The sequence below is a fragment of the Diprion similis genome, chromosome 10 (genome assembly GCF_021155765.1).
Source record: "Diprion similis isolate iyDipSimi1 chromosome 10, iyDipSimi1.1, whole genome shotgun sequence".
NCBI lineage: Eukaryota > Metazoa > Arthropoda > Insecta > Hymenoptera > Diprionidae > Diprion > Diprion similis.
Genome location: NC_060114.1, coordinates 15,568,239 through 15,593,955, shown reverse-complemented (window position 1 = coordinate 15,593,955; position 25,717 = coordinate 15,568,239). Strand labels below are relative to the sequence as shown.

Here is a 25,717-nt window from a genome sequence, read left to right as displayed (position 1 = left end):
TATTCCATTCGAATATGACATGATCTGTGAACTTGTAACACGAATTACACCCTAAACGTACCTCGAAACTTGGAGTTTCTTTTCAACCAGACGATGAATGTGCTTTCCAAATCCTTTTTTCTCCTCCATATTTCGTACATCCGTACACGGAACAAAGAATCGTTGGGTCTGCCATGATCACGCATCTTGGTCTGCGATACCACAATTGTAATGACGTACCACAAAATTGTAGTCATCCACTACAAAACTGCAGACCATGGGTACATCCAACAATATCTTCTTATAATTCACCTTCACAGTATTGACCGCAGTCCATCTCAAAGTACGAAGAAAGGAAGCATAAAGAGCGGTAAAACCCGAGCCGAAAAGTCATGAACGCAATCGGTACTCGAGACTTCCGTTCTGGTCAAGCCAATTCTGCAAATTGAAACGTGATCGAACGTGACGGGGTATCAGCCGTGAAATCTGGGCGATTCTTTCATCGGTTTGTTGTGACACGAGATGGTGTTTATCCCTTGACGAACATTTCGGACCTGCACAATGGACCGGACCGAGTGACCACTGTCCATTGTCTCGCTTTGCTACCCCGAAGTGAACAACCACAACAAGGGATGGAGGTCTTCACGGGACGTTAAACACGGTCCCAACCGCGGGTTCCTTTTCCTCCCTTCTTCCTTCCATACAGCTTCGACATCCCAGGGGGATCAGACTTCGATTCATCTAATAAACCTTCAATATGTTTCCGACCAGCGGGAAACTGGACGCAAAGTGATTGCATGATTCAGAGAAGGCCAGATCCGTTTGGGCTTCTCGATCCTGTCAAAGATTTATGGACTTCATTACACCGATGAACTCGGAATGATGGCCGTTCCTTCCGGACTCGCACGTGTCACCACGATTTGGGATCCAACAAACCCTTTCGCATCGAATTTCAGGAACGCTAATAACGTTCAGGATGGTCAATCCTGGTCAGAATCAGTTTTCGAATCATCCATGGTGCAGTTTCAGAGAATATGCATCAAGTTCGAACTTTTCTCACAACATCAATTTTCAGAATACTTAATCGTATTCCAAGGAGGACGCTACCAGTTTTCTTCGAAGACCGAGTCACCACTCATTTCCGCATTTCCTTATTCATTCGTGTCAACATTTCCAGCTCAAAGAAAGAGCGATCAATGTGTATATAAATGGTCGTTGAAGTCGTGGCTAAAGTATAATCGTTATAAGTATAAGTATGGTAACAGTTCTTGTCGTGTCGTTGGTCGAACGCGAACGATATCAGCAAATGACCGGCGAATTTCCTACGACGGAGGGCCCGATGGTGGTGGTGGTGGTGGTGGTGGTTAACAATTTTAGCGCAGACTACTACCGTACCTCCGGTGTGTATAAGACGTGGATTCTCTTACAGAGCTCACAAGCGACACGCAACTCGTTCCATCATCATTACCACTCCGCTGACTCAAAGTGCTCCGCATGTTGCTACTGCAGCCGCACCACGCCGATCACCCAACCCCATTCTTATCTTGCCATAATCGCTGTATACAACATTTTCTTCCTTCTTTTCTCTTCCCCATATCGTTTTTACTGCACAAATCTATAATGCATTCAGAAAATTTCGTCAATCCATTCTTTAAAATCGATCTCGAAGTCGTGCCTAGTAAACTATTAAAACATGCTGCTGGTTTAGAAAAATTGGAAACTACCGTTGGAATAAAAAAGCTCTGTAATACCATCAGAACTGCACTCGTTAAGTTTTCTACTTTTGGTTTACCTAAACCAAGTTCAAAAGAAAATAGCTTTTAACGTCATGACACAAATCGTGACAGTTATTCGTTCGTCTTCACAGGAACTAGATGTTGTGGAACTTGTTCTAAAGACAAAAAAAAAAAGGAAAAAAAATAATTTCGGAGTGTACGAAGTAGATACGTTCCTGAATAATGCACTCGATGCATGCGTTTGAAGTGCAAAGTTCGTCTGTCTGCTTTTACGTACATCGTCCCTGTCGAGTCGCGAGACGTAACAAATTGCCAGTTACGTGTCTGATGTATGAATATAGCGAAACGAGTCAAGCGTGTACCTGAAGGTCTGCGCTAATATGATTTTATATGAAGAATAAGAGATCGAAAATTGAAAGCAAGGAATGGGGAGAGAAATATACGAGAAGAGGGTATAAAATGAGTTCGTTTTGCGCACTCCGGCCTCAAAATGTAACGCCATTGCGCATGTGTGCAGGACACTGCAGGTAGACAGATACTCATACTGGATATACGAAGTAAAATGAATAATAAATAATAGCATGGGAATGCATAAAACGTAGTTCCGGGCTGACGGCTGCGCCAACATATTTTTCCGTTTTCGCTCTCTCCCGTTTTTTGCTTCCATGTTGATCCCTTCATTCTCCTTCTCCTTTCAATTTTTTTTCTTGAATATCCACATGCCAGTGATACTCAATCCATGAAAATTACGGAATAAGTTTAAAAAAAAAAGGAAACTATTTTAATATTTCTTCTTTTTTTTTACCCCATTCTCTGATTATCATTGTCTCAGCAATTGCATGGATGGGAATAATTTAAAAAACCGATTTTTTTTTTTTTTGAGTCTCGTGTGAGAAAATGTTAGTTTTTGATGTTTTAAGAGCCCACTCCAAAGGATGGCTCAAAAAAAAAATTTTAAGAGGTCGCTCCACATTTTTTAAAACGTCAGAAATCGTCAAAAATCAATTTTTTTTTTTTTTTAATTTTTTTTCTCGTTACGGTATAATTTTATAGACAAAAAAAAATAAGCTTCTGAAAGTTTCAGTTCAAAGTTTGAATTTTGAAAGGTCACTGATAATTTTTTTTCAATTTTTTGGTGCATTTCTTTAGATCTTTTCGAGCGACATTTTAATATTCATATTAAAATTTCATAAATTGTTTTTCTTTAATTTAGTAAGGAAGAATCGATAACAATACACCACGACATGGATTAAAAATCAAACAAAATACTGAAAATACAATTTTTTTAATTTAATTTTTTGACGATTTTTGACAATTCAAAAAATTTGGAGCGACCTCTTAAAATTTTGTATTTCGAGCTGTCCTTTGGTCTGTGCTCTTAAAACATAAAAAACTAACATTTTGTCGCACGAGACTCGAAAAAAAAAAAAAAAAAAAAATAGTCGGTTTTTTTGCGCCACCCTACTGTACAGTATATCAGAAATTTGAAATAAGAAGAAAAGTACTTGCAATAAATAAAAAAAATTGAGAGAAAAAAAAACACACACACACACACACGTCAGACAAAATCGTTTCGATTGAATTTGAATTCGCTTGAAAAGATTTCGAACGGATATCAAATTTTCCTTGGCTTTTGCTCGATCGATTCAAGGACCTGTGATTTAACGCGTTGATATTTGAGAACCACAAGGATATTTCTGCTGCATACCCATGGTGGTAATTATTTCTATCACGCAATTATAAGCGCATAGTGCGTTGTGTCGTTCGTTCAGCAGCATTGCAGCTCTTATAGCTGCGCTGCACATCTATAATAAATATATATAAGAGCTTGGAGAAGCGAGTGTATATATATAGGTATATAATGGTGAGTATATCGTATATAATGTAGTAGCTGTACACATATATGGACTGCTGCATGGTGGGATATCGTTGCATCAGTTGCGGTACTAGTTGCTGCAGCTGGTAGATTTGATTGCGGGTTTCCATTTCAAAACAATGATTTATCTAATTAACAATAAGCAGACTCATGTGATATTCCGCATTCATATGTCGGGGTTTGTATTTTTTCAACAACGCTTTTGTTTCATTTTTTACGTGTGTGTGTGTGTGTGTATAAAGTTGAATATATTTTCCGTGTATTGTAAATTATGTATAAGATATATATATCTATAGAACTGCGACTGTGCGGCGGTTAGTTCGTAATCCAGAAATCAGATCGGCGAACAAAAGCCACCGAGATAAAGAAAATGATCTTGTTAAGTATTGTTATTTATATCATATATATATATATATGTGTAACATGCGCGGGTAATTAATTATGCATTATTCATACCGAATATAATGCTCTTTATTTGGTAATTAACATTTCGTCAGGAAAGAGAGAAAAAAATTACTCGTCAATTTTGCAACATAGTTTTCAGTCTGAGTAAGACTTTCGATTTCAAACTAAAACCGATTGATTACAAGTCTCGTGATAAAAAAAAAAAAAAAAAACATAAAAAAATAAATAAATAAAAGACAATTGAATTATTCGCAAATCCTAAAAAATCGCAAATATCGTTACGTTTAAGTATTTTTAATATATGAATAATGAATAATTCGTGTCGAAAACTTAATCCACGCAGATAATTATTAACCTTATTTAATTAAATTTTTAAACCTTTATTATAGTAGTCTGTTTGTTTCTGGATTCCCAGGTGCTCCTTCTATCGGTAATTTTGTGTTTCACCTGTCCAGGTAAAAGTCTTTTCAGTTGGCAGTAGCTCCGTTAGATGGCAAAACCAGGTATATACCGAACGAGTATCTCCCTCGAGGCTTCCCTCTACTGGGGAATCCGCATATATTCCCTAACAGTGTAACGTAACCGTACGAAATTAACTCGGGCACGATTAACCGCCGTAGGAATAAAAATTTTGCATCAAAAACAAACTTGAATTATGAAGCAAGAACAAAAAAAAAAAAAAAGAAAGAAAAAAGTAAAGAAGAAATTTTACTTTGAGAATTATAAGTTCGAGCAGCAAACACATGATAAAAAATGACTACGAAAAAATCTAACAATTTAAAATAACATATTAGATAGTTTATATTTAGTACAATAGTTTGGATAACGTGAAACCTGTGTAAAATATAAAAGAAAAAACTCTAACCGATAAATATTCCAAGTAAAGCATTAATATTTTAATTCATAAAAAAAATGAAATAGAAACGAGTCACTAGACTGGATTACATCAGTGATACTAACAGTCAATTTGGTTAATTTTCGACGTCGGGAGTCTGGGTAAAACATTTTCACTTAACGAATAGAAAACAAAAAAAAACACTCGATTATATAAAAATTATATTCTGAGAGGCAAACTCGGTCTTTTCTGTCAAGATCGTCGCCTCCTTGTTGCACACGATTCTTTTGTACAACAAGAGTATGTTACGCGTTTATTCGCGCAGCGTGAAATTGAGGTTAGGATCGCGTAATGTCAGATTTGTTCGCATCAGCGCATGCGCGCAGTACAGAAAAGGCCACTTTCGACTCCTAGGACTTAAAATTAGTCCTTTCAGTACTCCGCGCATGCGCATTTGCAAACTCGCTCTACCGTCATAGAAACTTGTACTTTGTGTACGGAAAACAGGTGTGGAACAACGCGTAAAACATACTCGCGTTATATAAACGATATTTCTGTTCATACGGGTAACTTTATTTTGTTAAATCCCTTTCCTGCAATTCGCGTTTGTGACCGTCGACCATCCTCGATATCGGATATCGTGTTAGCCGTCAATCGACGCAGGTGATTCGTGTAGGGGTAGGTTTTGCCAATAAATAGTTTACGGATACGGTGCGTGAGTGAATGATGCGTGCGTGCGTGGATGCGTGATGACATCGAGCGACACTGACCAGCTCAACTGGTTAACGTTGGATATACAATCGTTGTTTTCGGTCGCGTGCGTGAATCAGTGAGTTCACGATGCGTGCAGTCCGCTACCCGACTCCTCCCAAGACCCCTTTCGCTTTCTTAATACGTTTCGCGCGGCTGCTGCACGCCTCGCTATACTAATATGGGTACATACATCGAGATACCCTTTCCCTTGCTTTTCCTTATACCCCCCGCCTATTCAGGAGACTCGATATACATTCACGCAGTCTACATAAAAGGCTAGAATAGACTTTTTTGAACTATGGTGGTTCAAAAAGTGCGCATCTTTGAAATTTTTTTTTTTTTTTTTTTTTTTTGTAATTTGATTTCGAATCATGCATGTATATCAGAATTCTTATTCAAAATATTGATTTTTTTAAGTGTAGCTGTTCAGTAGTCATTACAATCAATGATACTATCGAAAATGAAGATTTCGAACCCTTGATCTGTTGTTATTTTATTTTTGCACGTTTGAAATTCCAGTTTATCGGCCATTCGAAATATTCACTCTTCCAAGTTTTGACCTCCACTCAAAAAACACCATGTGTATGATTTGTATAGGTGTATGCATTACACCCACGAAGAGGGAGAAGGAGAGCCGAAAATGAGACGCCGGGTGGTGTGCAGCATTCCGTGGTACCTGCTGCAATTCCCTGACCAATGCCACACTGCTCGATAATCCATTACTGAGCCGTATATAAGCAGGAGGAGGGGAGAATCCCCAATATCCTGTATTGGCGATAAAACGCCTGGACCTCGCATGTTTCCGAGGCGTTACCGTCATATGCAATAATAAATAGGATGTGTAACGTATTAAACTATGTGTTTGAATGTGAGTAGCCAAACAAACAAATAAATAAATAAATAAATAAATAAATAAGTAAATATATATGAATGTATATTTATACATCGTGTACAATTTCTACCCTAAGACTCTGTTGAATAGTTTTCAATATCGTAAGATTTTCCACCTCGCGAATTCTGGATCCCGGAATGAATTTTGGTATTGCAGATTTTGCAACATCGATTTCAATTCGTGAAACAAAAATTTCAAGTGCTGAGACCCTAACAAGTACTTCAGTATCTAAGTTTGTCAAGAATGATTGTTAATATTTAATTTCCTTCATTTCTAAACGAATCGACAAGAACAAAGGATTCACAAAGATTATTTTCCACTTTTTTAGTTCCTCTTAATATTAATCTGCAAGAATAGCATGCTTAGACTTTGAAATAGCACGTAATAAAGAAAACTTGAATCTTCATCTATTGTGACGGACTGTTTCAAAACCGTTAAAAATTTGACATTCCTAAGGTACAAAGATCAAGTCTATCACCTTGCTTGCCAAGTATTAGAAAAATTGTTCCAATTACAAGTGAGAACGCCAACAAATAAAAAAAAAAAAAAAAAAAAAGAGAGAGAGAGGAGAAAAATGAAACCAAGATGCAGAAAACCAAAATTTTGTACCACTTTTGATTTATCTGCAGTGCCGCAACCACATTCGAAATACCCAATGGTAGGTACTGTAGATATACGTGTATACCTCTACTATAACGCTACTAACGTTCGAGATAATCCGTGCTGCATGTTGGGTTCTATGTACTACGGTGCCGGATAATCTATATTTATATAAGTGCTATCGCTGTATAGCGGCTATTGCTTGTACTGGTATAATCGTATATCTGATAAATACCACGCGAGGCGCAAATGGCGATAAGAGAATTGTGATCTGTGAAGATAAGTAAGCAACGAAAGTAGCCGAGCGGATATATTTGACCCACACATCGGTAGACACGTCACACGTATACAAAAAGCACAGTATTCGTGTCTGAATGCATGAACTTCGGGAAGCCAAAGCTGCACCCTCCGAGTTTCGGGACAAAGTGATATTCGATTCATTCGATTTCATTCAATTACCTATATTCACGTGTGTATCTGATATCAATGAAGAACTGAGCGATGCTGTATTTGCACCTTTAATAATAATAACCTGCAAAACAAACGTATGTATTGTATGTACATACATAAAAATTAAACTTTTCAGAAAAAAAAGAAAAAATAATTCACTCGGTCTCCGCACTTATACTGGTAAGTCTACACTCCATATCGATTCGAACCACCAGCTGGTGTTTTTGTGACCAGCCAAGTGTTAAGTTGACTGCAAAGTGGCACCGTAGTACGAAATCTCTCTTACCTCACGCATATCATTAAATGCCAGAGGAAAACTGTTTAAGTCGGACGTTAATATGCGTGTGCGGTATGGAAACTGCGGGGCGTTGAAGTTGAAGAAACCGTTGAGTCCAGAAGAAACCTGCCGGCACTTTAACAGTAGGGGGACATTTAGATGAGAAACAAATTCATTTTCAAAGACTTTCTTTTACATACTTCATTCAAACTAAATCTCGCGTGGTTTAAATTATTTGCCACCAAATGCATAATGCACACTGAAGTTGCAAATGAGCTTCATTTCATTGATGGGAACCGTTAGAATTCTTCAAAAATATGATTGATCCATGGATTTTTCCACCGAGTACTCGATCCTCTTGAACTCGGAAACTTGTCCGTTTCTGCATTAACAAATTATGTATTTTCTGTTTTTTTTTTCAACAAATCCGATCATTTGAAGGAGATTAAGTCGAGCAAGAAATCTGATTTTGGATAACACGGTTGCGATTGATGAAACTAGATAGACATTGCCAAGGAAACGATGGAACGAAGGTTCTAAAAAATCCTGTAGCATTAATGATGGTATGAAACTGTGACGATTGTACTTAGTGAACGATGCAAGAATTCGACCAAAAATGATCCGTTCCAAACACCCCCAAGACGTGACAAGTCAAATCGATAGCACGACAAGTCTCTGCAGCTTCTGCACCGCGTACGGACTGAACCAGCCGCAGGAAGACCATTCAACGAATGTGAGACAGGGAAAAAAAACAGATGCCTGGAAGGAAGTGGGAGGCTGATAAAACAAAAATGAAAGAATAACCGAGGGTTGACACCGAGGGTTCTAGTCGTAGGTATATAGTTGCGGCGCAACGCGCGGTTCGGCGATAGCAATCGCGTTGAGGGAGTGTGCGGGCTCTGGCCTTCTCCAACGAGTCGGTTATAGCCGGCAGTAAAGGTACACAGAGAAAGCGCCATGCTGGTTTCGTGATTGGCCGGGTCGGCGTCGACCGGGGCGTGTCGATCGCGGGGCGCTACGTCGGAAGGGCGCCTCCTGGAGCGGCGCTCGTCGTTCGGCCCGAGCTCGATTATTAAGACCCTCCACCACTACCACGGCCACATCCACATCCACCACCACCACCTCCAGCACCGCCGGTTCCACCGCTACCGCCGCATCCTTCAGCGCGCGCGGCGCTTTCGTGCCGGTGCTCGTGCCTCGGCAGCCAGACAGACTCCTGGAGTCGAGGTCTTGACCGGACTGGATACACCGCTGCAGTTGCGTCCGACCGCGACGAGCCCACGTTCGCAGCTGCCGGCCGCCGCATGGTTTCGGTTCTTCGATACGCTGTCGTAGTAAACCATTGCCCTGAAGACAGTGTCACTATCGTTTCTTTACGATTATTCATTGATGGATCTCCGACCATTTTAGTCCGGAATTCGCGGTGGTCATGTGCCAAGTGACTGATTGTAAGGCACGTTGCTAACTTCTGATGACTGTGGTGGACCGTGGAAGTGACGAACAGTGATACGGGTTACTAGTTTTTTGTGAGAGTGACCAGTGAGACGTTATATATTCACCGCGTGATGGTTTGACGTAGTGATTTTACCCAGCGTTCATGGTGATGGACTTATCGGTGCACGTGGACAGATCTTGGAACCCTTTGTCGTAGTCGTGATCCTTGGGGCTTGAAGTGAACGAGTGCTTCAGTTGTTCAGAGCTTGTGAACTAAGTCGAACTAAGCCATGTGCAAATTTTCAGGATAGGGATTAAGCCGATGATCAAATGGAATAGAAAACTCTTCAATCAACGACGTGATTGTAGTTTAGTGGCAGTTGATGATTAGTGAATAACCGAATTAAGGACTGTGATGGTTTCGTTCTTCCATCGTGGCAGATAAGACCGTACTAAAATGGATACGCGGTGAATGATTTGAGGATTTTTATATAAAAAAAAACTTTGGGATACGTAAGGTTATAGTAAAGCCTAGTAAACAGTGTCGTTGAGTGAAATATACGGGAACAAATCTACAGAAAGCGAGTCCGTTCTCGATGTTATAAGTGTCACGATGCACCCCTTGAGAGAGTGAACGAACCTCTTCGTCGAAGAACTCGCCAAGAGGATAGCGAAGCTAGGTTGAAATTCTCGACGGAAAAACGATCCTCAGGCGACGGTACGAAGTGGTGAATCGGAAACGGAACCGGCAGGATATTGCAGCGAACCCCACAGCGCCGTCATCGTCGGGAGGTGCAGGTCGGGGCCGTCGAGGATGACGTAGCCCGGGGGTGGCCGAGCCAGGGAAACAGTGCGACCCCGGTCCGCACCCTGTACGCGCTGGACAGAAGCGCGGCAGGGCTGGGGGTGGTCGGTGGAGTCGGTGGAGTCGGGATCGGCCCCGGGGTGGTCGGCATCTGCGGCCCGGGAACCGGAACGATCACGCCGACGGACTACGTCACCGCGGGATGCTACCCACCACCGGGCTCGACGCTTTCCTTGAGCGCCGTGCACCCCCAGCCCTCCACCGTCGTCGTTGACCAAGCGATGACGCCCACATCGGCGCCGGCACCAACCTCGGTCGCGGGGCCGAACAACCCCGTCGCCATGAGCCAGCTGGGGACGGTTTACGCGACCAAACGCCGCCGGAGAAACGGAAAAAGGTAAGAAGACAGTCCCTCAACTTACTCTTTGAGGTATGGAGACTTGAAACGTGTGAGAAATGAAGAGAATTAATATTTATAGGTTACGTCTATGGAGACTTTAGAGTGATCTTCTTTCCAATGGTGAAACTAGTGAATGTAACGTTCCAATGAATGGTACTGCGCATAGAAGCTGAAATGTACAAGCAATCCAAATGCTGTGATAATTTCTTTGGCATTCCGAATTACACTTGAGTGTTTTGATGTCGATGAGTTCAAACTCTGGACTTTTAATCACCGCTGATGAACGTTGGTCTCTTTGTCTTGAGTATTTTGGCAATTGCTATTGAGCTTCGACGCTTGTCTTATCTTGAGTTGTGGGTGTTAATGATTGTTGGCACTTTTTATAGCGTCTTCATAGGTCTTTGGCATGCAAGAATTGTAATTGAGAAGTATGAGGTTCAACTGGGCCTCATAATGAAGTACTTTGATACACCACCAACGAAACACTGGGTTTTAACGTCTCTTTTAGCGTCATCAGTCCTGAATCAGAAGTATTAACAATTAATCGCTAATCCGATTCATCCCAAGATATGAATATTAGGTATAGTCGTAACACAAAACTCAGTGATTGTTCGCTAGTAGGTACTCATTACCGGAAAGCAAATATCCAGAGACTCGTATAACTGTGGAGTAACTAACGATCTGTTCCATATATCACAGAAGATATCGAAAGTACAGGTAATACATTGAAGACTGATCGAAACGGTGATTAAATCATGATTCAGGATGTATCAAATGATGATGGAAGAACCGTGAAGATCAAGTTCGACTTGGACAGCTATATGTGACTTCATTCACAACCGGTGAACAGTAACAACGTCACGTGATCATGGGTGAACCGTATCTATACTAGAGTGGAGTAAAACAACGGTAATACGCGTGTTAAATATTGAGTGATTGACTAGTCGTTACCCTGGCGAGTTCCGCGAGGAGAAATTCCTGGTCGCAGAAACTGTCGGAGTTCAGTTCAGCGACTCGTTTTCACGTAAATAATTCAGAGATCCTACTAGCGAGTCAAGGCTTCGCGGCCGGCTGGTCGGCTAAACACCTTCAAGAGCCTCAGGCACTACAGCCAACGCTTTAAAGTGGCTATGGCAAATAAAATCTCTGCAGACGAAGACTCCCAGCCTTGTTTTTGAGCCACCATTCCACCCTCGTAAAGATTATTACTTATTTAACGTGAAGAAGAATATTTGCACTGGCAAACTCGACGCCGGTTAAACTGCTGCACTGCAATCAGCTGTGTTCAGCGTTTGAATAGAGTTAACTTGAGATCCATGGGTTGACGGACTTAACCACTTGATCAAGGAGGGTTCGTTACTTATTCATACTCGCGTTTACTGCCGTTAATGTACACCGACGCCAGTCCGTCTGTCATCAAAAGGTGTTGCTCGTTTAACAGCGGAGTCACGAGCAGTTTGCATGTGTTAGATGTATTATTATGCGTGGCTATATCTTCTCTATCGAATTTGATACACAAACTCTACACGCATAATCTAACCCCATTGTTGTTTCGATGGCCACATTTGATTCACTTCAATTTATTCATCAGATCCAATGCTCAACTGACGATTCGGAGACTTGTGACTACACATTTTGAGGAAAAACGGTTTTGAGGTTTACGAAAATCGAAAACCTTACTCTTGTTTTCTGGTTAAGATCTAGCAAAAGTTGGATGCCTCTGCACTCGTTCCGACGGTGCAATATCTTCAAAACCTGTCGAGGAGATGTAGAACAACTTTTTTAGCAGATTTATCAGTAGAATAAAGGTTTTTTTACGGCATGGGCATTGAAAAGTCCACTTTTTGTGGCAGTTTTTGTTCCGTAAAGTGACGCTTTATACGGCAGCGAACAAAGTTGAGGAATAAAGTCTTTATTCCGCAGTTTTGATGCGCAGTTCAAAGTGCGCATCTCAAACTGCCGAATAAAGTAGCTTAGTCGAACAGATCGCGACATAACCTCACTCTTCGTTTTGCTTTTCAATGCCCATACCGTAAAAAATATTGTATGTCGCATGCCCGTAAACCGATTTTTGGCTCGGATAATTTCAGGACTCGCTTCCGGCTCGCCTTCAGCTCGTCCTGAAATCTTTATCCTTGCGAAAAAAACAGGCGGTTTACGGGCATGCCACATAAATAGTTATTATAGGCATGAAAAACCTTCTGGAACCTGTGAGTTTGGAAAAATGACTCTGTCTCGCGACTTTAGTCGATAAGGAAAGCTAATAGTGAAATAGATTCGAGGACATGTAATAAAGCATGGCAGATTTTTGATAGCGGTGTAATATTTTTTTCCACTGCAGTAATCAGTGGACGATGGAATTATCATTGAGGGTAGTTACGTGCAGCGCACGCAGCTGGAGACTAACTGACGTGAGTTGGCAGTGACGAAGCGGCGGCTTCATTGCCGAGACGTGGAAAAATAAGAGCTGCACGTATACTCGCGGTGCGTATTACACCTGAAGATTGAATCTCTTTAAGAGAGTTTGATCACGTAACGACCGTGCTCACAGAATAGGCTCAAGCGCAAACGCAGTTCCCACTAGTAAGGCACCATTATCCGTTCAGCGCAGACCATTTCGTGGCAATCAGACCCATCAAGATCAGATCCCAAGCATATCAAGCATGGTTCGATGAAAATGATGTCATGACTTTTCATGATAAGTTGCGATAGCACGGTCAGCACTTGGCTCATTTTTTGAAAAATCAATGGAGTGCTTCAATACATAACCGAATCTTTTTCAAATGGTTTCACCCCTCTAAAGTATGAAAATAACGTAACATTATTTTGCGATGTACTTTGTCAAATAAAAATTTCTTAATCTTGTTCACCCGACTGTCTCTTGGACAAGTGTGTTGAGACATCGTTGAGCCAAGCTTGAAAGAAGAGTAAAATAAAAATGGTACGTTCGTAAAATGAATAGTGTTGAAAACACCTATCCAGAAAATTGTAATTCCATCTGCAGCGGAAATTTTTACGCGGCGATTCTTCGGTGCCGAGAATAATATACAAGAGGCTCTTTAAGCACCGTCTAAGAATATGTTCAAGCGGGTATAAAGCTAGGCATATTTTTTCGCGTCTATTATACGTATGAGCCAAAGTGTTTTGCCCTTAGGGCGAGCGGCGTCGACCGGCTGGTTTAGGTTAGGGATTCCATTGACTGAGTGCAGGCGGCGTGCCAACCGGAAAAATCCGTCAGTGATCATTGCGGGGATTCAAGGTGGATCGCGAAAATGGTTTGACCACGTGGAGAAGAAGATGACTCGTATTATGTCGAAGTTCAATCCGGGAATTTTATAACTACTAGCTAAACAGAACTCCTCCTGGATTACGAGAGAGAAGAATTCGAGGCAAATACTCACACAAAGTTTAGTCCGAGTCCATGGAGGAGGAAGGTGCGGCTCTTCGTTTCCCTAAATTTTACGAAGTTTCGTAGAAGGCCGTTGAGGCGCTGCTCGCACCGCGCTCGCCTAATGACACCAGCTTCTATAATTTGGGAGTTTTTGAGCGAACAGCCAAATTGCCATGCCGGTGAGGGGAGGAATCACTGTTATTACCAGATCCCCGTATAGTCAGTCGAAGCTGATTATACTTCAGACCTTAGACTCTCTTCTGACTTTCCACTTCGGGATTTAGACTCAAAAATTTCTACTCGCATCTCACTCGTCAACCCGAATCTTCACTCTAGCCTGGACAGCTACACGTCAACGCGTCCGTCATCTCAAACACCGATTCCCTAGCAGACAGCAAGTCGACTGTCATCTATTCATAAAGATGATGCTCTCAAAGCATTATCTAAATGTTGTAACCCCACTTCCTATTATTTCGTTCCAATCTCTTTGAAATCTAGTCTTTTAGTCATTCGCCAAGCCGCCACGTATCCTTCATCTTACGCTAAAACACTTTATGGTACTTTACCGTCTCCATGTTCCCATTCGTTGTTATACGCTTTATGCTTTTATCCTACGTTCTAATTGTATCTATTATCATTACCATAGCAAGTATCTATTTTAAAAAATCGTTACTGTTACCCTCTTTTTGCATTTTTATTTGTATTTTATTTTGTTTCTTTCTATATTCTTCAAATTGCCACCTGACTTTAAACAGGCTATGGAATTAATAAACGAATTGTAATTTAATTTAATCTAATCTAATATATTCGGTTACGTTCATCAAACACAGTCGACGTCAGTCCTCAAACCACATTTCCCCACACCAGAAAATATTACATCGTTTCAGGGATTTCCTCACAAGCTTCGTCGCCATCGTCCACTTGGATCGCCGTTCAAGATCGCCTTATATTTGAACGAGTCGAATCGCACGTACCGAATGTCCTCAACGCGATTCTCCCTGCTCCAAGATCGTCTCTTTTTCTATCTTATGCCCGAGTCTCTAGCAGTCACAGTTCTCCTTTTCTGAATCTCCTCTCAGACTTTACAAGCAGCTATAGAAGCGAGCTCCGTGTGTGTTTAACCATTCAATAATTCATCCCGCCATTCATCACGAGCCGAGCGTGAAATTTATCTTATTTTTATGTATTGGTTAACGCGGGGGTTTCCCCCGCCCCCAACCACCTCCCAGCACCGCGACGACTATGCATCATTCCCTTATTACCACAGTTTGTTTAGTCCTGAAATCCTTCTCTCCTTTGCTCTTTTTTCTTCTCGGACTCGCACGTTTATTTTCCTCGATTACTATATCCAAAGACGAGAATAAAGACGTACTAATCAAACGAATTTGTGTACAAAAAAAAAAAAAAAATAAGCTTGCGAAGTCGTGAAAATCCTCCAATAAAAAACCCATCCAAATATCATCCAACGTGAAAACTTGGTCAAAGACCATATTTCTAACCTAACCTATTTCGGTGCACCAAAATGTGTAGAATAATTCCTCAAGATTAGTATCGTCGGTTAAATTGGTGGAGGGATCGTGCGCGCGTGTGGCCACGCTCCGGCTTAAATTGGGGCTTTGTTAGAGGCTAGCTTGTGTGGACGCGATATGGTGGGCAGTGTAATAAACATCCGTTACCCTTGTATTCCCTGCATGAGACCGCAGTCATAAACGCATAAACGCATAAAGCGGTACGTACCAACCAACCTACCAACCTACCTACCTACCTACCAGCTCTCCATAACCCTACACCTTCACTCATGTACCTACGTTACACCCATTGCATGTAGGTACGACAGGAGTGAATTCAACGCTGCTGCAGAACAGAGTGCAGCAGCAGCTACAGCATTTGGTGAGGACAGACGACGTCGAGTCTTCGGTCCCTTGATCAGGAAACTTTGGCCGCAAACATCACTTCCGGTTTATTCCCAGAGTCGTTCTCTTTCACTGTCATTAGGTATTATATCCTACGTCACACCATGCTGTCCCTAATTCGTTTCTCTTTCTCTCTGTATCCATCTGTCTCATACTATCCCTTTTTTTTTTTCGTTCGTCAGAAATTATAGTCCAAGTTAATACTAAGGATTAACATCAACGGTATCATTGTTCAATTTTTATCGAAGCGTTGAAAATCGTTCTCCTTTAGCTAGGTTATAACTAAGTGTCAGTTTGTAAAATGGGAATTAGAGTGAGGTAAAAGGAACAGGGTAATAATGAAAATTCTTATCTCAAGGATATTATGTATACTCTCTGATGAATAATTCATGAGTAAGTGTATGATACACCTATGTTTGTATAAGAGTACGGTGATTTACTTACGCGTTTTATTAATTGCCTGTTCTCGTTTCGCTGTAGCAACGCCGTAGATTATTCTTCATACACATTACGGCGATGTTTCCCTCGCGATGATAGTTGGGGTACTATGATATAGGTACGCGTTTGAGTACATGCTACGTGTTTACACCTCGTTTTTGTTAAAGATGGTATCGAGGTTTGATAAGAGGAATAAATTTTCTCGGATTTCCACAGCCCACTTTCATCACGTTCAAAAAAATATCGCTTTACAGATTCGGACGAGAAGTAAGCGTATAAAATACAACATTCTTCCACCCTTTATGTCACAGCCGCCGCTGAAACGAGTCCAACGAACACTAAATCGTCGATTTCGGTCGAATAGATCCCGAGATATGCCGCTTTGAGTGGAAAATTAGCGCGAGTCGCGCGACTCGCGTTGCGACGCGAATGAGCGAGTAACGCGTGGTCGCGCTATTCCTCCCACTTCAAATTCAATTATCTCGGGTTCACGTTGCCCAAAATTGATGAAAGAGGACTCGTTGAGTTCGTCGCAATGTCGGTGTTCACACCGTGAGACTAAAAAAACATTTTCTCGTACTAGACTAAATGTGATTCCTAATTGCAAAGGTATGTTTTAAAATAGGAACTGCATACATTGTACGTTGGAGTTTTATGGCGAACCCCTACCATGCGTTGATTAAACCATGAAATGTCTCAACGCGGTTGCGTTCCAACGTGAAGAAAAATATTATATACGTACGATAGAAGAGAGTTGCGATGAGCTCTTGACGGTTGATACGAGTGAAAACTTGGCTGAGTTACACTGTGAACCATAGTTCCTCATCCATTTCCTGAGAGAATAATACTTCGCTATTGTGGTTCTCACGCAGATCGTGGGTAATTCTTAAGTGCAGAGAATTTATGGAGAGGTATAGTATAAGAGGAGACGCGAATTTGGAGTAATGGCTCGTCGAGTCCATTATGCCCATTGCTATAGCCAGCCGTGGATAATATATTGATGAGAAAACGGACGTGATAAGTAGGTATGATAGATTTCTATTTATCGCAAGACAAGTCGTCAAAAACGACGTGTTCCACATACGTCAACCGACTGTCACGCGTACGAGAGTAATTGTTAGTTAATACAAGTGACAGGTAACAATAAGCCGATTAATTAATGGTTGGATTAATTTTAATAGCGTGTTTACTCAACTTGGCTTTATGTGTGTCTTGTACTGCGCCCCGAGCGAGACTCGCGAGCAGCAGCGCTAGACCGAGAAACTGTGAAGGTATGAAGTAGGTACCTTGACCGTTCACACGCATCTTATACTGCTACATAATAACCCGACTGCAGCTTCAGCATCTCTAGCAATTGACGTAACTCACCGGATGTTTCATGTGATATTTGAAGATGGTGGAAATGTGAAAAGTGCACAATTCAATCGACAAGTATCATTATACAATACAGAGGGAAGATGAAAATTATTGTTAGTTGGTGCAGTTTGGATCATGTATAAAAACCTGGAAACCAAGAGTGCTAAACACATTGAACTAAACTGGCGGTTAGATTTAAACGTTGATCTTAATTTCGAGCTTTTAAGTAACTTTCCAGCGTCTGGAACTTTAAGACCGAATGAAGTTCATCATGATTTCCGCGGTAAAAAGTAGTAAAGTGTTTTCGTACCAAGAGACCAAGTTCGAAAAAAACTAGCCAAGTAAGGTTCTGAATGCTCAGAGTAGCTAAGCCGACGCAGGGCTGCGATGGGAGTGAAGGTATCAGTTAATTTCGCAGGATTTGCATTTCAAAAATGTAGGATTAGGCGTTGCACGCATCGTGAAAAGAAATGCTTTTGCAGCTACAGAGCGGGCAGTTCGTTAGGGGCGGAGCGGTTCGAGGCTAGTAAATACAGGGTTTCCTGCTTCTTCGTTCTCAACATTCGGGCCCGAACCTCCAGCAGCGCCATCCGCGAGGCTCGCACCGAGTATCAAGGTTCACCGAACCCCAAGCATCACCCTTAGCCACGATTCCTGGAGGTCAACGTTCAATTCGAATCACGAGCATTGTGTGGTCTCGTTCCTCGGATAAAAATCCACCAAATTCCGATTGGACCCTTTACGACCTCAACCATGATCTTCTTTGCATGATCTTCTTTTGAACCCAAAAAAGTCATTGGAAAGGCTCGATGAGCGTTTCTAGGAGCTACTGGTACCCTGTTCATCGAACCCTGTTAGGAACATGCAAAGAAACTGCAGATGGAAAAAATGGATCATAGACTTCGCGTCTGTTGTAGTGAATATATCAGACAGCACTTTTCTGGAGTCGGATCTACGTGTCAGTAGTTGTAGATCTACCGAAGCGTATCGTAACTCTTATTCACAATTGCTGTAGATATAACTCGAAACAAGTGTTGTCTTATGTATTCACGACATGAGATGTAAAATGTAAAATATTTTTCTTCCCGCGACAAATTCATTGCGGATTTTTTTCCTCGGTTTTACACTCGGTTACTGTGAACTGAATCGGGGAGTTTGAGGTTGGAAGGCACCTAGACGGACATACCGAAGTCGACTTGGTACAATGAGTACCGTGGCGACTCTCCTTGCCTCCTTGCCTCCTGCTTCTTTCCTCTTTCCTCTTTCCTCTTTGCTCCCTGTACGCCACGCATCGTCAGCCTGGCGTATGTGATTACCACGCCCAGTGGCTAGCTCCGAAGATTACACGTCTGTGCGAAAAACAGAGAGATAGGGAGAGGGTGAGGAGGGAGGTTGGTGTGTGTAGGCAGAGCGAGGCATGTACGCCGCGTAAGTCTGCTCCTTTCGCGTTACCAGTACTCTGGGGATACAGGCGGGTTGATCGAATACGGGAACGGGATATCCCGATTCCCCCTATAACCGCGAGTAAAAGTGTTTCAGTCGCGGGACGGCGCGGTGCCGAAGCAAACAAGGCAAGGGAAATCAATCGGATCCGAAAGGAACGAGAAATCATAAATTGCAGGTTCAGTTTTCACTGGAATAATACAGAGAATCTGCGAGAGAGAGAGAGAATAAAATAGAATCGGATTTAATAATATCCACAACAATATTGGATAAGCTTAGAAGCTAGGTACAGAAAGAACCTAAAGCTAAGTAAGAAAAGAGAGAAAGAAAGAGAAGGAGAGGGACGGAGAAGATGGTTGGGAACAATGACAAACTTCCGTTTCGTTTTGAACAGTAATCGTAAAGTTCGATCCAATCACTGAGAAGGTCTGAAAACGATAGTTGTGAATAGTTGCCCAATGACATTTACGTCTTTCATTATATGTCTTCTTGATCATGATTAGTAGAGTATTTAATAACTTTACTGATCATAATACGGTATCATAAGAACTGGTGCTAAACCACTGAAATAATTTGAACACCGAGAGATTTGTGACAGTTTCATGAAAATAAGTACCATCGTGAATCAGCGTCCAATTGTTCGAACATCGATGGTAATCAACAGTATTTGAGGAATTTCTTTAGACAGTTGGTACACATTTCACTTAAAAGCTTTAACCCGTGGTGTGAGTAGTACATGGTGTGCCTAGGAGTGCAGCTTCTTTCTCCAAAAAAGTTTCTCTCTCACGCTGGACCGGACTTAAGTAAGATGTGTACCAACGGCACGAGAATACCCTAGATCGGTGGTGATTTATTGTTATCAAGTTGAATCTGCGTGGGCAAAAAATAAGCGGTATTTTAAATAACTTACACCACAAGTATACATGATGGCATCACCGAGCAGGTTAGCATTCGCCAGAAAAATAATTCCCTAACAATATAGGGATTTTTTTAGACAGTTGGTACACATCTCAATGAAAGGCTTTAACCTCGAAGAAAGGGGCGTGTCGTAGGAGTTTCAGGCACACTATGTATACTCACACAACGATCCTGAGTGTTCAACAGCACTTCGAATGTTGCACCTAGTATCGAGCTTAATTCGCACATTCACAGGTGTCTGCAAACGGAGACGGAAAAAATGAGCCAATGGCAAGGCAAAGGTGGAATTATGCTTTACCAGGTGCAGTGATAAATTTTAATCCGAGAGGAGTTTAATGATTTTATCTACTTTTGTATCAATTTAACGATCTATTAGGTATAAAAAGTCAACCATTATTTTCTAACGAGTGAAATGATCATATATATATATATATACGATTTAAATCAGACTGACAATTTCTCTCTTTATAACTGACGAAAAAATTTATATACGGTATAAATAGTGTTTCACTCATTACAGGATGCATAAATTGTGTTCCATAATTTTTTCCTTCTTTCTTCCTTCTGCTCCCTTCATTCAACATGCTTCTGGTAGTAACAGCGAAGTGCTCAAAGCCACGCGATGTTTTTCCTTAAATATGTAACTAGCCTAAAATCTGAACTCTGCGTTAGAAGATGAAACGAAAAAACTTGCCGGAAGCTCGTCGAAGCTCAAGGTTTAATTGGTCGACACTCAGCTCGTTAATACGTCGAATTTCACCCGTTAAAAGCGACCCTGAAGACCCTGAGTGCCAAGGAAGAAATAGGGCTGGGCAGGTGATGGATTTAACTATTTAACTCACACGATTAGCTACCCACAAATATCCTCACTTCCGTCACCACCAAAAGACATTCACGTCTCAAGATTGTAAAGACATCTTAAATTTTTTTTCATTAGACGCAAAAATCAAAGAGTTGAATGAATTAACTGCCTTCAATTTTTCTTAAATTGGCGAAACGATTTTGCACGCATGTAACACATCCCATGAATCTCAATACGTTCGACATATTCCCAATCCCTGGGAGTTTAATTTAACTTAGGAAAATTCGTGTGTGATTCTTTTTTCTTCGTCTTCGAACAGGGCGTAGAAACGAATTGCTTCTACACCATTTTATATGGCCAATACATCAATTTACCCACGTAAATCGTGAACACAAATTACAGACATTACGTCTCCTCATTTCAACGTGTTAAAGTCGTTCAAACGAGGATTTCTTCGCTTCGAGGATTCGTTTATACTCGATTGTATATAACAATAAACCAATAATAATTACAGCTGTCGATCGTATTCTTACCCCGCTTCTCAGGCCTAACGATTCTCGTTTAGACGTACAATTAATGGGATACGTTAAATTTTTTTATGCCTTAGTTAAAGAATTGTCATAAAAAGTGAAAAGAGATTTACAAAGTCCATTATTAAGACCAAAAATATTGTTCGTTAGGCTAAAAAAAAATCTGTGCAAAAGTGCAAAATTTTGGATCAACATCTTAGACTCGCCAAAGCTAATCAAAGTTCGAAGTGTTTATAAAATTTTTTTTCTCAACTCATTTCAATCGGAAATGAAAAATAATGCAATTTATAGGAAATTCGATTGTTTGCTATTCGTACTTTTAGTGATAATCGTAATTTTATAGTAAAAAAAAATTACAATTTTAATCCACAAATATTATGTTTTTTATGGGTAAAAATTAATAAATAAAATGCTTTTTGTTTAGAAAATTCAATTTTCTATAAAAAAAAAAAAAAGAAGTTCTTACACCAAATTACGTTATAGATTGATAGTTTTTGAAATGATGGAAATTTTACTGAAAATAGGCATTTCAAATTTTCATTGTTTGTTTTTTCTTTTCTATAAAATTCTGTACTGTAGATAAACTTGATAAAAATTCATCGTTACGATTCTTTCTGAAAATTTTCTTTCACCGCTTCGATTTCGGTTTTTTTTTCTCCGCTTCTCTGTGCCGACATAAAGCGAGTGGGTGCATGCATGAAGAAGACATACTCGCGTAGGTACAAGACGCGTGATATGTTAAGCGATGAGTATTAGAACGGCCGGCGAACGCAATTATTAATAATTAATGGCACTCGGTTCGCGCCGTTCGTTCGTACCTTCCTCGGGGATACCTGGCGATTTTCCGTTATTAACGGCGATGTGAAAATTTATGATCCCCACACCGCGCAGCCGGCTAGACTAGAGGAAGAGACGCGCTGGGGGCTTTCGGTCATAAATACTGCCCTGCATCGAAGGACCTGCGGGTCGCCATATGCACTCCTAATAGTGAATCCTTGAGCCGATCACTCCAGGATTATCTCTCGATCGATTGATCGCTCGCCAGTTTGCAGATTAGCTTACGTCGGAAAGGATTAACGCGTGTTTTGAGGGGATATTGTGGTAAAAAAATTTGAAAAAATTCATTTTTTTCTCTCCATATTTTCACGGCTTAGACCTTTAAGGATAAGCCTTTGAGAGGATTTTAGGAAATTCAAATTATTTTCAGAGTTACAGTTATTTTTGTAACGCGTTAAATCTTTAAAAGTGTTTTTTTCGAAACCACTTTTTTCGATACGATTGAAATGATATCTCAAGTTCTGATGGACCGATTTACTTGAAATTTGGTGGAAATGTTCTTTGTATATCCCTCTATTGTTGGAAGTACGGATATGTAAGAAAAAAAAAAATATATTACTATTTTTTTTAAATTTGGAAAGGTCTCAAAACAGGGGCGCAAAAATTTTTTTTTTTTTGTATTCTTGGAACATCAATAAAGGTCTTGTAAAAAAATGAATGGTAGAAAAGTTTTTTATTTCGTTTTTATCTCAGGTGAAAAAATGCCTCAAATTTACGTTTCTAGACCAGAATACCCCTTTAAAACGGTCTTTTCATTTTTTCCTGGAGAATTTTATATTTCAAATTAATAAATGCAACTTCCATGACCTGAAAAAGGTAGAAAAAATAAGCTTGGATTATGGCTACGCATCGCTAATAATTGTACTTAGGACAGTTATATTTCTTACGATGCTTACTTCTTACTCGTATGTATCTACATGCCGAGTAAAGTAAACTTCTTGAAATGTAATTCCCAGCCTATTTCCATATAAGTATATAATTTACGAACTCCTAACAAGCTCGGTAAAGCCTTGCATATTATAAAAGTTAGCCGTACGTCCTACGTTATTTGCCGAGTGTGTGTCCTGGCATTGAATTAGCGATAGTCGTTTCCGTTCTATCTTATTGTTAGTAATTCCCCTTCTGCAACAATACATAACTCTGGTTACAATACATGAATCTCTGATTCTCCAGACCAGAAACGAAAGAATAATAAACATCTTAAGGCAGAGGTATTTCGTTATTCGTATTTTGAAAAACCGGATAAATTATACCGACGAAATTGCTAGGTTCTAGGAATAAACTTTTTTCACAGATAAAAACAGAAAAGAAATGAAGGAAAATTAACCCCCGAATGACTCATACATGCATCTGCAGCTTGAATGGCATTAGACCGTGGTGTGAGTATTGCCGCTTCTATCTTCAAAAAAAAAAAAAAAAAAACCCTAGATCGATGGTGATTAATTATTGTGATGTTGAATCTACGTGGGGAAAAAATGAGCGAGACTTTAAATAACTCACACCACAAGTATACACGATGGCATTACCGAGCAGGGTAGCGTTCGCCAGAAAAATAATTCCCTAACAATATAGGGATTTTTTTAGGCAGTTGGTACACACTTCACTTAAAAGCTTTGACTCGTGGTGTGAGTATACATGGTGTGCCTAGCATTTCCACGACACACCCTTTTCTTCGAGGTCAAAGCCTTTGAGTGAGACGTGTACCAACTGTCTAAATAAATCCCTATATTGTTAGGGAATTATTTTTCTTGCAAACGCCACCCTACTCGGTAATGCCATCACGTATACTTGTAGTGTGAGTTATTTAAAGTCCCGCTTATTTTTTCCCCACGCAGATTCAACGTGACAACAATAAATCACCATCGATCTAGGGTATTTTCGCGGCGTTAGTGCACATCTTACTTTTTTTGGAGAAAGAAACTGCACTCCTAGGCACACCATGTACACTCACACCACGCTTTAACCTCGAAGAAAGGGGCGTGTCGTACTCACACCACGTATTAGACCGATTTCAGAGTTTGATGTTTTCTGGTGGCGCCGCAGGCGAACAGTTTAAGAATTAACCCATTAGCGCTAATGAGGGAATCTGAAGTCAATTAAGCTCGCGGTGATAATATAAGCCCGATAAGCTCGCGGTGCTCGATGAATATGCAAACCGTTGCAAGGACTGCCGGGCTATACGTGCACCAGTGAGCCTTTTACCTACCACCTGCCCTCGGTTCAGAGGCACACGACTAATGTTACGCCTGTAAACCGACGCCTCAAACTCTTGGCGGCAAATTTGAAAGCCTGGAACGAATCGAGGCGAAACGAACCGAGCGATTTTTAATCGGCCGAGAATGGGATAGGAATTTAAATGCAATATTACTAATTGCATACTCTTGTCATCTCAAATTTGATTAATCTGAAATAGAACGGTTCTTCGTTGTCAAAAAATTAGGAAATGTGAGCGGAATCGCTGGATCGAAATTGGTTACGTGATAGACGAGAAATTAAACTTAGAAGTGTATATATGACAATTCTCGGATAAGATGGCTGCGTAAGTTATCCAGAAATGAAAGAAAAGTTTTCGGAAAACTTTTTTTTTTTTTATTTCCGGAAAATTTCAGCCGCCATCTTGTTCCAGAACAGTCACATACACGCTACTCAAAGCTTATAAAAAATTTGATGAATTGTGTAAACAAAATTGATTGCATATTATTATAAAACATTCCGCAGTGAGGTTAGTTGTTTTGGTCTATCGATAAAGACAATTTTCAAAAAGTAAATACTGTACTTATCGCCGCTGACGTAATTGAGATGACAGTTACTGTTTGATAATAACTTGGAATGCGTGATACTTCCGAAGGGAGAATTCTAGGTATATACTATAGATATATGTATATTTTATCGCTCGACGTTTGATGTCCAGAAATTACGGTGTGAAATTACATAAATTGGCGTAACAACGTAGATCCAACAGTTCTAACGTACGTGTTATAACACACAAACACACATACATACATACACACATTCGTCCGAAAACGTATAGCTGTTACGAAAGGTTATTTAATAATAATCAGAATCAATTTGTTAATACGAATTAAAAAAGATTTCAGGCTAATTTTTAATAACCGTTAAATCACCGCGCAGATTCTGTGATAAATTTTGCGAATTCTGATTACATATTCAATCCCGCGGCTAAACGCAAGCAAATTATTTTTTTCTTTTTTTTTTTGTTGTAATCGTGACGGATTTTTGTTGTTGCTGTTTTATTTTTTTTTTTCCTCAATTTCGATTTTTTTTTATTTATTTTCACCTCATCCAATGATCGGTAATTTGCATCGGATTTTTTCGCCAGGTTTTTTGCGTTCGCGTCCGTAGAAAAAAAAAAAAAAAGGATGTATATCCTAAGTATGAAGATTTTCGTACTGTGTATATATATATATATATATATGTATATATGTATACAGGTATTGTATATTATGTATCGCGCGTATATATATATTTGTACACATTTAGGTATCCGGGAAATAATCTGATTTTAATGGACGTTGTTACGACTAACGACAGAGAACCGCGAGTCGCAATTACAATATCTCTTAGGATCTATATTCCACCTGTGTATTTAATTCATATTAATTACGCCACCGCTGCTGCTGTCGCCC

The 25,717-nt window shown here is 40.3% G+C and overlaps 1 protein-coding gene across 5 annotated transcripts in view; it reads left to right on the top strand.

Moving 5' to 3' along the window:
• The first annotated feature begins 400 nt into the window (after window positions 1-400).
• The window catches only part of LOC124411792 (neuronal PAS domain-containing protein 1-like), a 139,421-nt gene continuing 114,104 nt past the window's right edge, over window positions 401-25,717 (top strand). For 4 of the 5 annotated variants that reach the window (XM_046891227.1, XM_046891228.1, XM_046891226.1 and 1 more), the window contains exon 1: window positions 9,524-10,439. In XM_046891227.1, coding sequence (XP_046747183.1) covers window positions 10,324-10,439 — 116 coding nt within the window. In that variant the 5' untranslated portion in view covers window positions 9,524-10,323. Of the gene's footprint in view, window positions 406-9,523; window positions 10,440-25,717 lie in introns of those variants that run through there. The other variant, XM_046891225.1, reaches the window with a different exon arrangement.